The following is a 14590-nucleotide window of genomic DNA, read 5'->3' on the forward strand; positions in this document are numbered from 1 at the left end:
GACTACAACAAGGCAGAAGGCAACATTTTCAGCAACGTTTGTTAACAGACAGCGAGAATATTACTATTACAAAATAAGTAACATTCCAGGCACTGAACAGAGTTACTAGCATAACTGCGGAGCAGTAGCAGTAACTGAAGTATTACAGCTAGCTACAAATTCACAGAGTGATTTTTAATCTTTAATATTTCTTTTTCTCTTTATATCTATATCTTGTTTTAATATTTTTGCTACTTACCTATAAGGTCTCACATTACTGTTTTTTGTACAATACTAACACAAATGATGACCTGCTAGGGTATTAAAGTTCATATATAATAAACTTCAAAATATTTTACTAAAAACGAGAATAAAATATACACCTTTATTTAGGTATCATGTTATTAAACTCATTGTGGAACAGGAGTGCATCCTAGTCTAACTGATTCACCTTTTCTCTTAATTTAATGTTACTGCAGTGCCCAGTCTGGTCTGCATGGAAGTGATGCCAGTTTTATTTCCACAAGACCCTAGTTCGGTAATACAGCATCCGGTTAGTGTGTTGTGAAAGTGTTTAACTTGCCCTAGCCCAAATATAGTCCACCAAATAATCAGATAGAAAGTGTTCTCCTACTCCACGGCCACTGAACACCAGGGAAATAGCAGTGGTATAGAAGGGTGTGCGGATCAGAGGCTAAAGAGGTTAGGGCTATAGTCAGCAGGTCCACATTGACAAAGAGCCTCTATGCATGTTCCACTTTATGTGGAAATGTTGACACCTTAGCATGTTGACACCCAGTTTATGTAGAACATTTACCCGCTATGCAGACAAGGGGGCTCACTGCACTCAGCCAACTTCACCGTTCCCAGAGTTCACGTGGATGTTAAAGTATGAAAAGCGCCAACTTTTGCAGTTAAACCATATTTTACACACAAATAAAATAACAGGCACAAAATAAACGGGTTTAATTGAAAATATTTACAAATTTGCTAACATTACTTCTGGGAGACAGGATCTGATGGAGACAAACTTACAGAGGACAAAACATTAAACCACAAGAGCGATAGTGAATTTACATAATCTTACAAGAAACCTCAATGCTTCAATACAATGAACCCCACACACGTGACAGATCTCTGGTGACATCACAAGAACATGGATAATACAGGACACTGCGTAACGTCACTGTGGATCGTTAGCAGCACAATGAAAAATGGATCACAATGGATAAAAATACCCTACAATTTAATATATATTAATGATAAAGATCCTCCAGTTGTAACTGTATCAGGATAATTTACTGACATTTGATTGAAGGGGAGATTTAGCTGATGCCTCCAGTTAGAACTGGTCACAGTTCTGTAATGTGTGGGGACAGAACTAGAATTGCAGAAGGGGTATTTAGTGACATAACTTCCAAATCATAGGGTTTATATAGAAGCTGGAGGGTCAAACAGCGCATAGGAAGCTATGTGCCCCAGTGGGGAACATACTACTGGTGATAGCGCGGGCTGCATATAATTTATGCAATCTGATCAAAGCTGGGATCAATTCCAGAACAAATATCGTCCTACTTCGGTAAGGAGGTTTTATGTAAAACAAAAACACATTCAATATTGTACAGTGCACACGCAGGAAAGACGACGACATTTCTGGCATATACAAGACAGAACAAAAATTTACTAGAAGGTGCCAGGGATGTGGGGAGGGGAGACGAGCTCATATCTACTGGGTCAGGTCACCGACTGTTTAAAAAAAATATATCGGTATGACTTACTAGCACGGTGCTATCAACAATGATTGTTTTATGCTACAATTACAGCAAAATACGAAAGAGAAAAAAAAAAAAAGAGACAAAAACTAATAGCAGCAAATATCACATGGTAAATATATGGAATTTTCCACCCATTCACCTGGTGCTGAGAAAGTGCTCAAAGTTGTATATACAAAGTTTAAAAAATAAAAAAAATGTTACAATATAACTGTACCGAAGTACAAGTCAAACATTTGCTGCTGCCGCCACGTTTTCCCCTCCCCGTCTACCCGTTCAATGTTCTATACATTGTAACTTGCCAAAAAAAGCCGGAATATGATACACATTTACAGAAAGGAAACACCGTATTAGTACAATCCGTTGAATTTCAACTAAAGGAAACGGCAAACGACTACAGTAATATCAGGAAGCGTCACATTATATAGTCTGGCGCTGCTTTTAGGCGCACCCGTTGTGCGAGCAGCGCCAACTTCCGTCAATCTAAGAACTCTCTAACTTGATTTCAAATCAGAACCTTACCCCTATAGAGGCTAACAAATGTGGTCCGAGATGGACCCCGAAACACTATCTTAACCCTCTGGAATGCCAGGCGTGTGGCATCGCAACCATAGGCCGGAACAGGACAGGCCTTTTTGGCTCCCAGTTGGACACTAGGGTATGAAGAACGTATGCTGTCCGGGTTATATTAGATTTAACCAATAAACTGCTAAAGTCCACGGAGCGATCAGCTGAATCATCATTCAGGCCGATGTAGAAGCTTATTAACAATAAAACTTGGAAAAATAATAAAAAAAATCAGCAGGAACGTCCGGATTACAGCTGTGTCCATTCACATCTATTCTAGAAAGCAGGTCAACAAGTCCATATACACACTAATATATAGTGAGGCTGACTGAGCGGTTCATTTTCTTTCCTATGAGACGGGCAGCTCGATTGCTCTGTTGTGCAGTTGATCGGGTGGTCATTCTGTCGGGAAACAGGGCGCGCTCTTCTGCCACAGCTTTCGCTATCTGTGCTTTCTTTAATTCCCTGTAGAGAGGAAACAGGAGGACGGGTTGTTGCGATTAGAAGACCTTATAATGCAGCATTTTTAAACGTTAGAACAGTGATGGCCAACCTGGACACTCCAGGTGCTGTTGAACTACACATCCCAGCATGCCCTGCATCAGTTTTGGTGTGACCAAACAGCCAAACTGTAGCAGGGCATGCTGGGATGTGTAGTTCAACAACAGTTGGAGTGTCAAGGTTAGCCATAACTGCATAAGAAGGTGGCACAGAAAACCGATTTGGCGCAAGGCCACACAGACATTGATTCCTCAGTTAGAGGACGACGTGGATATGGACAGACACTTACTTCTGTAGAAGGGCATTCTTAAACTTCTCAGCATTGAGTTCTATCCGCAGTTGCTCTGCGCTCTTTCTGGAAGCGGAGAGAAGCACCGAGTGTTTGACCAGGGCTGTAGAGGACGGCCTTTTCTCAGGATCTGGGGATATCATTACCTAGAAGGACAAGGAGAGAAAGGTTTACTCTGTGTTCCCACTAGGATGCAGTGCATGAAAAGGGGCGTGACCTGCCGTGAGGGGGATGCGACCCCACCAACCATTGGTCCCTGCCTCCTATGTCAATACTGGTGCATGTCCCACCCGTCAGCATCACACCTTTTAATGAAAATAGAACGTGACGCTAGCAATGCAGCAGGCAGGGTGTTTTAGAGGGGCGCTACTAAATGCAGGGACAGGGGGGCTAAAATAGCCTAGTGTGAACCATATTTACATATATTACTAATGACACAGAACACTGGAGAGGCCACCTCCAGATATCGGACAAGAGAAAACCTTTACATGATGTACAATGAGGTAATTTTCCTAAGAGAGACCCCACTGTGATAAGATGGTATTACCTCAGAATTTCCCACCAGAGTCATTGCGGAGGACACAGATAAAGGACACGACAAAGGGGAACTATAACAAAATGGGCAGAGGAGCACTAGTCTCTTCTTTAGGACGTATGTAGATGAAGGACTATACAAATACACCTGTTTACAAGGATTCATTTACCTTAATGAGATCCACAAACTCTTGTGACAGTATCTGTGGCACGGTTGGCAGCTTCCCTTGCCGAATTTCATGCCACTGGTCACCATTGGATGGGAGCGGCTCTGTGCCAGCAGCACACCAGACAGTCAGTGCGAGGGCAAAGATGTCCGCTTTCGCCAACTGCGAGTAATCCTAGGGAGGAGGTAAAGTCAACTAAGGGATTTGTATGTAGGGCAACCATTGGCACAGACTTCAAATGATGGCACATTAGCGGGCCGCCAGCTGCTTCTGAACTACACACGCCGGCATGCCCTGATGGTATTAGCATGCATAGCATAATTGTGGTAGGGAATGCTGGGATGTGTAGTCCCTCAGCAAATGTAGGGCCAAGTTTTGCCCACCTTACTTGAGGGATAAAAATTAGAACTTCTGCAAGATCTTTCATGAATCTTCGTAACAAAATGACAGAACCAAAAAACAGGATGCAGTCACTTCCCGGTGGTCCGGATCCCGGCTGTCAATCTCGGCACTTTGTCCCTCTGTGCGTGTCCACGACACCCATAGAGGGAGAATAAATTAGTGTGCCGAGCGTAGCAAGCCCACAAGGGGGGGGGGGGGGGGATGATCCACGTCCTCCCCTTGTCGGGATTTCATACCAATTCACACAAAACGTAGGCCACTACCAATGTTCAAATACATAGAGGAAAGGATATTGTTCACATTATAACACAGTATAATACATCTTCAGTACAAGTCCGTTCTAGCTGTTCCCACCCCTCTCTCTCCCCGCATGCTGTCCCTCCCACCCGGCAACCCACCATCGATATCGAATCAGTGACGACGACCGCCATGTTGGCCCATGTGTACACCCATAACAATCTGTTATCTCACAACTAAACTCACCTCTTGTAAAACTTCGTTGGCCAAGAAACGACTATCTCCTTCTTCTACCTGGGGACTGGTCGTCCTGGTCACATGACCTAGATCACCTGTTCAAATGAAGGGAAGAGCGATTACACAAGCTATATTTATAAAGGCAAAATATCACAGACGTCCGGGGAAATATGAACAGGCGACAATCCCATGCTATAAAGGAAGTCGTACCGATCTTAAACGTCACCCTCCGAGGGCAGCAATCCTCATCATCAACTTCTTCTACTATATTGCTGGGAACAAACGTCCGGGATATAAAAATGTTGCCTGGTAGAAGAACAAAGCGAGAGGCATTAATTACCGCAGCGCAGCAATGCGTGCCCATGATACGTTTCCAGGTCAGAGAAGACCGTACATTCCCACAAGGTCATACAACAACTTACTTGGTTTTATATCCATGTGCACCAGGGACATGGTGTGAATGTACTTGAGCCCCCGGGCCACCTGCAGAAGCAGGTCCTTGAGCTCCGGCTCCGTGAAGTAGCGCATGGCGCGGTAATTATCACTGATGGCATCTGCTAAGCTGCCACCTAGAGGACAAACCGAAGAATGCATTAGTGTCAAGTGACAGAAAGCTACCCACCCATATGTATATAGCAGTCCAGCGGCCAACACTGCCATCAGTGATCACTCACCATTGCAATATTCATTCTGAATAAGCATGTGATCATCCTCTGCCCAGGCCGAGTAGTAGCGGACTACGTGAGGATGCTGGCCCAGTACAGCGTGGGCATACACTTCCCGTAACGCGTTCTGCCTGCAATAAGAGAACACCATTAATGAGGAGAGACATGAACAGGCTGCACCGCAGATTTCTTTGACAGTCCCAAACTTTTTTTTTTTTTACACGCTCCTCGTTGTGGCGATTGCCCATTGGGGGCAACTGATTTTTAGGTCTTTGAGCCACACAAGTCTGACACTAAACCTACATTCTTACAGTATTTAGTACAAAAGGGAGAGTTAAAAGGATTTCCATAGCCCCATTCAGCTCGTTTCATGGATTACTTTGAATAGCGTAACGCTTAGAATTCAGGAATTAAAGGACTGGAATCGCACGTCCAGTGGAGACAAGAAAAGCCCCCAGCAGAAAGTCCGGAACGTAAGCTCTCGGCAACACTTACTCGTCAACAGAGCCGGCAAGAGGCTTCTTCGACCGTTTAATAGCATAGATGCAGCCATCGAGCCTCTTGACGCACTTATACACCGCGCCAAACTCCCCGGAACCAATCTTCTCCAGTTCATGGAACTCAATGTCGTAACGGGATTTCATGTTGCTCTCGGTTATGGTGATTCTCTGCAAATAGGGAGCGGGGAGGGGAAAAAAGTGTAAAGTGAGGGATCAGCCTTTTACACCCACTTTATTTAGGTCTAAATAACTAAGCAGCTTAAAAACAGTTGGGGCATTGCGATTGTTAGCATTACTGCCTCACAGCACTGAGGTCATGGGTTCTATCCCCACCATGGCCCTTAACTGTGTGGAGTTTGTAGTCTCCCCGTACTCGCGTGGGTTTCCTCCGGGTACTCCGGTTTCCTCCCACAATCCAAAAATATACTGGTAGGATAATTGGCTCCCAACAAATTAACCCTAGAATGTCTGCGTGTACATGTGGTAGGGAATATATATTGTAAGCTCCACTGGGGCAGGGACTGATGTGAATGTTCAACTATTCTCTGTACAGCGCTGTGGAATATGTGTGCGCTATACAAGTAACTGGTAATAAATACATACCGGTAAATAACTGGGTTGAAGGTATTTAGGAACACTAAACAGAACGGAAATGCGCAGTATAGTACATAGTGCTAACATGTATACGTTGCTAATGTGACCAGCTCTGGAATGTGGGGTGCAACCTCCTATAACAGGTCTAAACATAGTTCATGTTTGTGCACCAATGAGACCTAACCAAACCACGGGCCATACACAAAACACAAATTGTGATTGGTAGCTAGGTCTCACCACAGGAAGTGGTCTTTACTGTAAGGGCAGCTAACCTAATAAAATGAATTGGGTATTATGAGTGCACTCCATCAGTGAGTGGAAGGAAAGTTCTACGTTGTGAGGCTAAAGGGGACAATATCACGTCACGGTTGATTCTATGCCCAGTTATCACCGAGTCCTGGTATTACCTTAGCAGGTCTGATGCTTTCATCTTCTAATTCACCGTCGCTGCCTTCCATATCTTCGCCATAAGAACTAAAGAACACACAGCAAAAAGAAAGTTGTAAGGAGCTGGAATCATTGTGAACAGGAGACATGTTTGGTACGTTACGCAGTGACCAAGGCGCTGGCTGGAAGATAACACTAAAGTATTATTAAAGCAGAGAATGACCGCCAGCACCTGTATTTGGCAATCAGTACATGAGAACAGTAGTGTTCATTCTAGCACCCGCCATCTTTGAAAACCCATGCAGTTCCTGTTCCCTGCCTGGGGTGTCGCTGTCTGCTGTGGTGTTTCTAGCACAGATCTAGTTTGCATATCAGTGCCGATATACAGACCACACTGTGCTAGAAACACCACAGCAGACAGCGAAACCCCAGGCAGGGAGCAGGAACTGCATTGGTTTTCAAAGCTGGCGAGTGCTAGAATAAACACTAGAACAATACTGAACCAAATGCTTCCACTTAGGGGAACCCCTCAGATCTAGGATACAGGATGGGAAGCCAGTTGGCATAAGATAGAGGAAACAAATGCTCACTTATTCCAGTGCGTCCGTTTTCTCCTCCGACAAGCCCCAGTGGAGTCCTGAAGATCCACAGAAACTGGGGTGAAAGGGTTAACGTTGACTTGGGGCGCTCTGTAGACGGACTCTGGCTTCTCAATTATCTCCACATCCCGGAACAGAGAGACACCTCTATTCCTTAGTCCACTGGAACCAATTCCACGAGCTTTGGACAATAAACTCTGTAGGCAGAATAATGATAAGTTAATTATATAGTAATTTCTCTCCCAATAAGACTAACTGCTTTACATCAGGAAAGAACTGAGCATTTGGGTTGTGTTTTTTTAAGGAACATTAGTGAAATGTGTTTAACAGGGGGGAGTCTTACATCTGTCTGTGAGGTATTACACAGTGGAGACGTCTAGTACCCGGCCCCCGGATAACTGTGGAGACGTTCTAGGTACTGCTAATAGTGCATCTATAGATGGCGGTAATGCCTCATACACACTAGACTATGCACTAAGCAATATCATTAACGATTTGGTCAGATTTTCTGGGCGAACGATATATCGCATTAACACTGAATGATATCGTTAGCGTATGTATTGTTGACAATATAGTCAAGAGTGAGCTGCATGTACAGACGACGGGGTTAGTGAAGCGCACAACGTTCATGATATTAATCATAAACACTAAGCGATATTACAAACGATATTGGTCAGTACGGGCCAAAAGTCAGTAAGTCAATGTTGAAATAGATTTGCCAATTTATTTATTTTTAATGAGTCACTGGGATGATGCATAGAGATCTTCCACTATTTAGATCGCAGATTTGCCATATTCACAGTACAATACAGAAATAGGTATAAAATTGTACATAGACTACATCAGCCAACACCACCGCCGTGTATTCAACTTCCATAAGTCTAGAGCAGTGGTTCTCAAACTCGGTCTTCAGGACCCCACACAGTTCACGTTTTCCAGGTCACCCGGCAGGTGCACAGGTGCATTCATTACTGACTGACACATTTTAAAAGATCCACAGGCGGAGCTAATTATATCACTGCAAAACATGCCCTGTGTGGGGCCCTGAGGACCGAGTTTGAGAACCACTGCTCTAGAGTAAAGAGATTGTGCAATGCTCACTTGAGACCGTGAATGCAAATTAAATTGAATTAGCTGTAAAAGCAAACATGATAGTGTTCCATTCAAGCAGGGATGGGGGTACCTTTGGCCCTCCAGCTGTTAAACTACGCATCCCAGCATGCCCTGCAACAGTTTTAGAGCATGGCCAAATAGCAAAACGGTTGAAGTGCATGCTGGGATGCATAGTTCAACAGCTGGAGGGCCAAAAGTTCCCCTTCCCTGCCTTAAAAAGGAAAACTAAGCAGTTTCCTAGATACCAATTACCCATGAATGATACATTACTAGGGGTTAATAAATGATTGCCGGAAGTGCCCCCTTAGAGTCCATCACACAGCGCTGTATATCCAGAACAAGTAGCAGCACATAGTGAATCCGGACACCAGAAAGCACTGCACAAAGCACATGTCTGTGATGGTCCCAGTCACAGAGATATATACATAGAAGGGCAGGCAATGCCCTAATATTTGTTCCTATTGTGAAACTCTAGCACCAGTGACTATCTCAGTACTCCTCTCCAGGCTCCAGTGAGTGCAAGGCAGCCCCCTCCCCCCATCTCTCTCGTCATTGCATTCCAGGGAGTGGGGGAAGGGCAACAGGAGCCTCCCAGGTCCTATAGTAACTCTCCTATTACCATAGTGCTATTAAAGAGACAGATTTGGGATCAGCCACACGCCCAAAAAGCAATTGCTTGTGTACCGCAATGTTTTATAAACGTGCAGTGCGTTGTGTGTGTGTGATAACTACATACATACACACACACACACACAGGGCCTCCGTACGGATACAGGAAGCATCTTTACAACTGGATAAACCTGCTGCAATACGCAAGGGGTGTAGATGCTGCCTTCCTTTTTCATGCATAGAATAATAATGTCACCACTATCAGCAGGAAACAGAACCACGACCGCTCCACACTGTAAGGAGAATATTAACCCATGTATCACTGCACACAGCCAATGACCTATACCTGTATATCCCCGCCATCCTCTGTTCTTTATACATAAACATGCCACTTTCCCTGCAACTGGGACAGTCTTGGATGAGTTATACAGGTTCGGTGGCTGGTTAGAACCAGAAGAGATGGAAGCTTGAATTAAGCCAGCCAAAGAACCTGTGTAACTCAGGAGCTTCCTGCGTTAAAGGGACAGTATGGTAAGCCTATGTTTACACATCCCGTGTTAGAATCCCGACCCGGAATACTGACACTTTCTCCTTCTATGGGTGTCCATGACACCCATAGAGGGAGAATAAATTAGTGTGCCGAGCGTAGCGAGCCCGCAGGGGGGGGGGCGCGATCCACGTCCCCCCTTGTCAGGATTTTGACCGCCGAGATTTCGTACCAATCGCGTATACACCTAAGCAGAGCGTGTGCCAAACACGCATGACTTCCGCCCAGTGGCACGCACCTACATAATCAATTCTTGCCAGCATTGAAATACCACCGGAACGTGAGCTCCTAAAGGGCATTTATTGTGATCTAAGTATTATCGGAACAGCACCCTATATTATGAATGAGCCATGTAAAAATGATCTGCCACAGAGGTGACATAATGTGTGTGACACTGGCCACATGGACAGGTCCTCCGTACCAATAACACACAGGATCCATTCATATAAATGGCCATCACAAACCTCATATCACACCACCATAAGCCTGATCACACCGCAGCCTGCACCATGGAGGAACCCAGCAGCATACAGCAATGATCCAACACATGTGCTGTCACAACACCGGTACAGTCAGGTCCCAGGACGACTACCTGGGACGATAGTATATCATCCCTGCCATGTACAGGGTGTAATGTCACTACACGTGCCGTCCTCCCACACACATCTGCAGTGTATACACAGGAACCGTCCCCAGCAAAACAGCACTGGAAACTCCCCCCCCCCTATAAATACCAATAAAAATCCCATTCACAAGAAACGCCCCGAGTCACCAATACAGTTCTGCGCTGAATGAGGCCCAGGAACACATTCATTTCTCTCCAAGCAAAAGCATCGGACCTGGATACAAATATGACCAATCACTGCCATAAACATACGAAGCACAATCGCTCCCATATACATAGAGATTGTGCACAATACACTGTCAGTCAGTAATATGTACATTGTGCACAGTGGAGGTGCAGGCAGTACTGATGTGGGGATTGCACAATGTTTTGGTGGTGTGAAGGGTATTAGAACATTAGGGTGAGTAGAACGTGTGTACAGGGCGGCGGATTAGTGATTACAGTAGGATGTCACAACACAGTATTGCTAAGTGGTAGTGATTACAGCAGTAACAGAGGTGTGCTCACCTAAGGGAGTCTGCAGACTGTCAGCAGTGTGTGCGGGGTATCCAGCAATAACATTAGGTCACGGGGTGAGTGAGTGCAAAGCTTCAGGCGGAGTCACACTGCAGTAATGCTGACTGAGGCAGTAACATTACAGTGTCACAGAGATAATGTTGGGAGTATCATACAAAATACCAGGTGAATTGCAGGTGTCACAGTCAGACAGTTGCATTTAGAGGTGCACACAGAGGTAATACTTGGTGTCAGGCAGTATCTTTTGGCTATCACAAAGCAGTAATACAATGTGTATCACAGGCAGCAGTCACAGTGCGCCAGGCAGCAGTCACAGTGCGCCAGGCAGCAGTCACACACTGGTAATACTCGAATATTACTGCCTGACAGCTGGTATCACTCATCAGTTATACCGGTTATCAGGCAGGAACATTGGGGTGTAACAGGAGAAATAGCGGGTGTCATGCAGGACCATTGGGGTGTCACACACACTGGGTAATACCAGGTATCAGATGGTAAAATTTGGACATCACCCAGCAGTAATACCAGCTATCAGGGTGTCTGGCCAGAACTGTCACACAGTCATTAGCAGATGTCAGGAATACCGGGTGTCAGACAGGAACCTCAGGGTACCACACAGACAATACAGGGTATCAGGATTCAACATTGTGGCACCACACAGAGGTAACACTAGGTGCAGGTGCCATAGAAGCAATGCTGGTTGTAACATGATGGTGCAAGGCAGCAACATTGGGGCATCACACAGCTGGAATAGCAGGCGTCAGGAGGAACACCGGGGCGTCACAGCTGGAATAGCGGGTGTCAGGCAGGAACACCGGGGCGTCACAGCTGGAATAGCGGGTGTCAGGCAGGAACACCGGGGCATCACAGCAGGAATAGCGGACGTCAGGCAGGAACATCGGGGCGTCACAGCAGGAATAGCGGGTGTCAGGCAGGAATAGCGGGCGTCAGGCAGGAACAGCGGGTGTCAGGAGGAACACCGGGGCGTCACAGCAGGAATAGCGGGCGTCAGGCAGGAACAGCGGGGCGTCACAGCAGGAATAGCGGGTGTCAGGAGGAACACCGGGGCATCACAGCAGGAATAGCGGGCGTCAGGCAGGAACACTGGGGTGTCACAGCCGTAATAGCGGGTGTCAGGCAGGAACACTGGGGTGTCACAGCCGTAATAGCGGGTATCAGGCAGGAACACTGGGGTGTCACAGCAGAAATACCAGGTGTCAGGCAGGAACACTGGGGTGTCACAGCAGTAATAGCGGGTGTCAGGCAGGAACACTGGGGTGTCACAGCAGTAATAGCGGGTGTCAGGCAGGAACACTGGGGTGTCACAGCCGTAATAGCGGGTATCAGGCAGGAACACTGGGGTGTCACAGCAGTAATAGCGGGTGTCAGGAAGGGACACTGGGGTGTCACAGCAGTAATAGCGGGTATCAGGCAGGAACACCGGGGTGTCACAGCCGTAATAGCGGGTGTCAGGAAGGGACACTGGGGTGTCACAGCAGTAATAGCGGGTGTCAGGCAGGAACAGCGGGGCGTCACAGCAGGAATAGCGGGTGTCAGGAGGAACACCGGGGCATCACAGCAGGAATAGCGGGCGTCAGGCAGGAACACTGGGGTGTCACAGCCGTAATAGCGGGTGTCAGGCAGGAACACTGGGGTGTCACAGCCGTAATAGCGGGTATCAGGCAGGAACACTGGGGTGTCACAGCAGTAATAGCGGGTGTCAGGCAGGAACACTGGGGTGTCACAGCCGTAATAGCGGGTGTCAGGCAGGAACACTGGGGTGTCACAGCCGTAATAGCGGGTATCAGGCAGGAACACTGGGGTGTCACAGCAGTAATAGCGGGTGTCAGGCAGGAACACTGGGGTGTCACAGCCGTAATAGCGGGTATCAGGCAGGAACACTGGGGTGTCACAGCAGTAATAGCGGGTGTCAGGCAGGAACACTGGGGTGTCACAGCCGTAATAGCGGGTGTCAGGCAGGAACACTGGGGTGTCACAGCCGTAATAGCGGGTATCAGGCAGGAACACTGGGGTGTCACAGCAGTAATAGCGGGTGTCAGGCAGGAACACTGGGGTGTCACAGCCGTAATAGCGGGTATCAGGCAGGAACACTGGGGTGTCACAGCAGTAATAGCGGGTGTCACAGCAGTAATAGCGGGTGTCACAGCAGTAATAGCGGGTGTCAGGAAGGGACACTGGGGTGTCACAGCAGTAATAGCGGGTATCAGGCAGGAACACCGGGGTGTCACAGCCGTAATAGCGGGTGTCAGGAAGGGACACTGGGGTGTCACAGCAGTAATAGCGGGTGTCAGGAAGGGACACTGGGGTGTCACAGCAGTAATAGCGGGTGTCGGGCAGGAACATTAGGTAATAGCACGAATCCTCACCTTTGGGGTGTGCGGGGTGTCGAAGAGCCGCAGTTTGCGGAAGGTCTTGTGGGGCGGTGTGCCCGGGCAGTCGGGGATGGGGGAGCTGGAGCCCTCCCGCTGATGTCTCCGGTAGTCTCCGGGTGACCGAGCAGGAGAAGGGCCGATCCCCTCCTCGTCCTCCTCCTCCCAGGCCCGGATCATGGGGCTCTCCTGGTGCGGCCGGCAGCTGGGCGAGTCGGACTCCTGGAAGGCCGAGTCCTCGCCCGTGCTGTTGCCGTCCTCTTCTTCGCAGTCGCTGGGGGAGAAGAACAGCTTCTGGCGGATGTCCGGGAAGCTCATGATCGCGGGGTATGCGGGTCACCAGGCTGCGCGGATCACACGCTCTGGGCCGCTTGGCATGATCCAGCACCCGCAGCGGGTGTGACGGGTCAGACGGACTCGGTGCAATCCGGGCGTCGTTCGTTGCGCTCGCGCTGCTACTCCGTCACCCAGGCGCAACCGTTAGTCACAGGGGGGCGGGGTACGGGGCGGGCCAATGGGAACGCGTCGGGCCGTGACTTCATCTGGGCGGAGACTGAGACGACCAATAGCATCGCAGGACACCTTTCAAAATGTCTCCTCCAGCGGCTGCCCAAAGCCTCGTGCGCCGACTGCGAGATTTGGCGCGAAGTCAGGCTGACTGGGGGCGTGGTTAGTGGGTCATGTGACCGCGGCAGAGTAATAATAAACACACTAGGTCCGCCCACCGCCTTCAACTGGACACGTATTATGTCACGTGCCCCGCCTACTCCCCCTGCCTGCTCCAGTGTGCCGGCCCGGCAGCAGCTCCTCCCCATTCTTCCTGTGCTTCCATCATGTGGGGACATCACTGTCACCACCACCACCACCAGTCACATGAGTCGAGTCATGCAATCAGCCAGACTTTACACCGCCATATGTTACCTGTATTACACGATCATACCTCCCAACATGACCCATTCTCAATGCTCTGTGTCTGGACTTCTCCTTAATGTATGATTGCCATCAGCTGATCAACAGGTTCATTGATACGGAAGTTGTTTCACCACAGAAGCGAGAAGTCCAGAAACAGTATTGTGTCATTCCTGGAGAGGGTCAGGTTGGGAGGTATGCACTATTGTGGTGTAGTACACCCTCATTACTTCTCGGTTATACACCTTTATGTTGGTGCACACCCTATTACCTCTATACACTGGGGTGTACACCCGCATATCACCTCTATACACACTGGGGTGTACACCCGCATATCACCTCTATACACTGGGGTGTACACCCGCATATCACCTCTATACACTGGGGTGTACACCCGCATATCACCTCTATACACTGGGGTGTACACCCGCATATCACCTCTATACACTGG

General features: G+C 47.9%; 1 protein-coding gene across 1 annotated transcript; it reads right to left on the reverse strand.

Moving 5' to 3' along the window:
- Positions 1-930: 930 nt before the first annotated feature.
- WEE1 (WEE1 G2 checkpoint kinase) lies at positions 931-13758 on the reverse strand. The gene is made up of 11 exons (XM_083164604.1): positions 13228-13758; positions 7422-7627; positions 6852-6918; positions 5846-6018; positions 5360-5481; positions 5108-5254; positions 4896-4991; positions 4695-4780; positions 3813-3983; positions 3109-3254; positions 931-2783 (listed from the first exon to the last, which is right to left on the reverse strand). The coding sequence occupies exons 1-11, from the start codon at positions 13546-13548 to the stop codon at positions 2627-2629; spliced, it is 1692 nt and encodes a 563-aa protein (XP_083020730.1). The 5' UTR covers positions 13549-13758; the 3' UTR covers positions 931-2626.
- Between the last annotated feature and the right edge of the window lie 832 nt (positions 13759-14590).

Source organism: Crinia signifera, chromosome 11 (genome assembly GCF_055691185.1).
Source record: "Crinia signifera chromosome 11, ASM5569118v1, whole genome shotgun sequence".
Lineage (NCBI taxonomy): Eukaryota > Metazoa > Chordata > Amphibia > Anura > Myobatrachidae > Crinia > Crinia signifera.

Coding starts and splice junctions, on each gene's coding strand:
- WEE1 (XM_083164604.1), bottom strand. CDS start 13,548: ATGAGCTTCCCGGACATCCGCCAGAAGCTGTTCTTCTCCCCCAGCGAC. Junction 7,628..13,227: donor ACACCCCGCACACCCCAAAG/GTGAGGATTCGT, acceptor TTCTGCCTACAG/AGTTTATTGTCCAAAGCTCG. Junction 6,019..6,851: donor AAAGCATCAGACCTGCTAAG/GTAATACCAGGA, acceptor CCCTATTTGCAG/AGAATCACCATAACCGAGAG.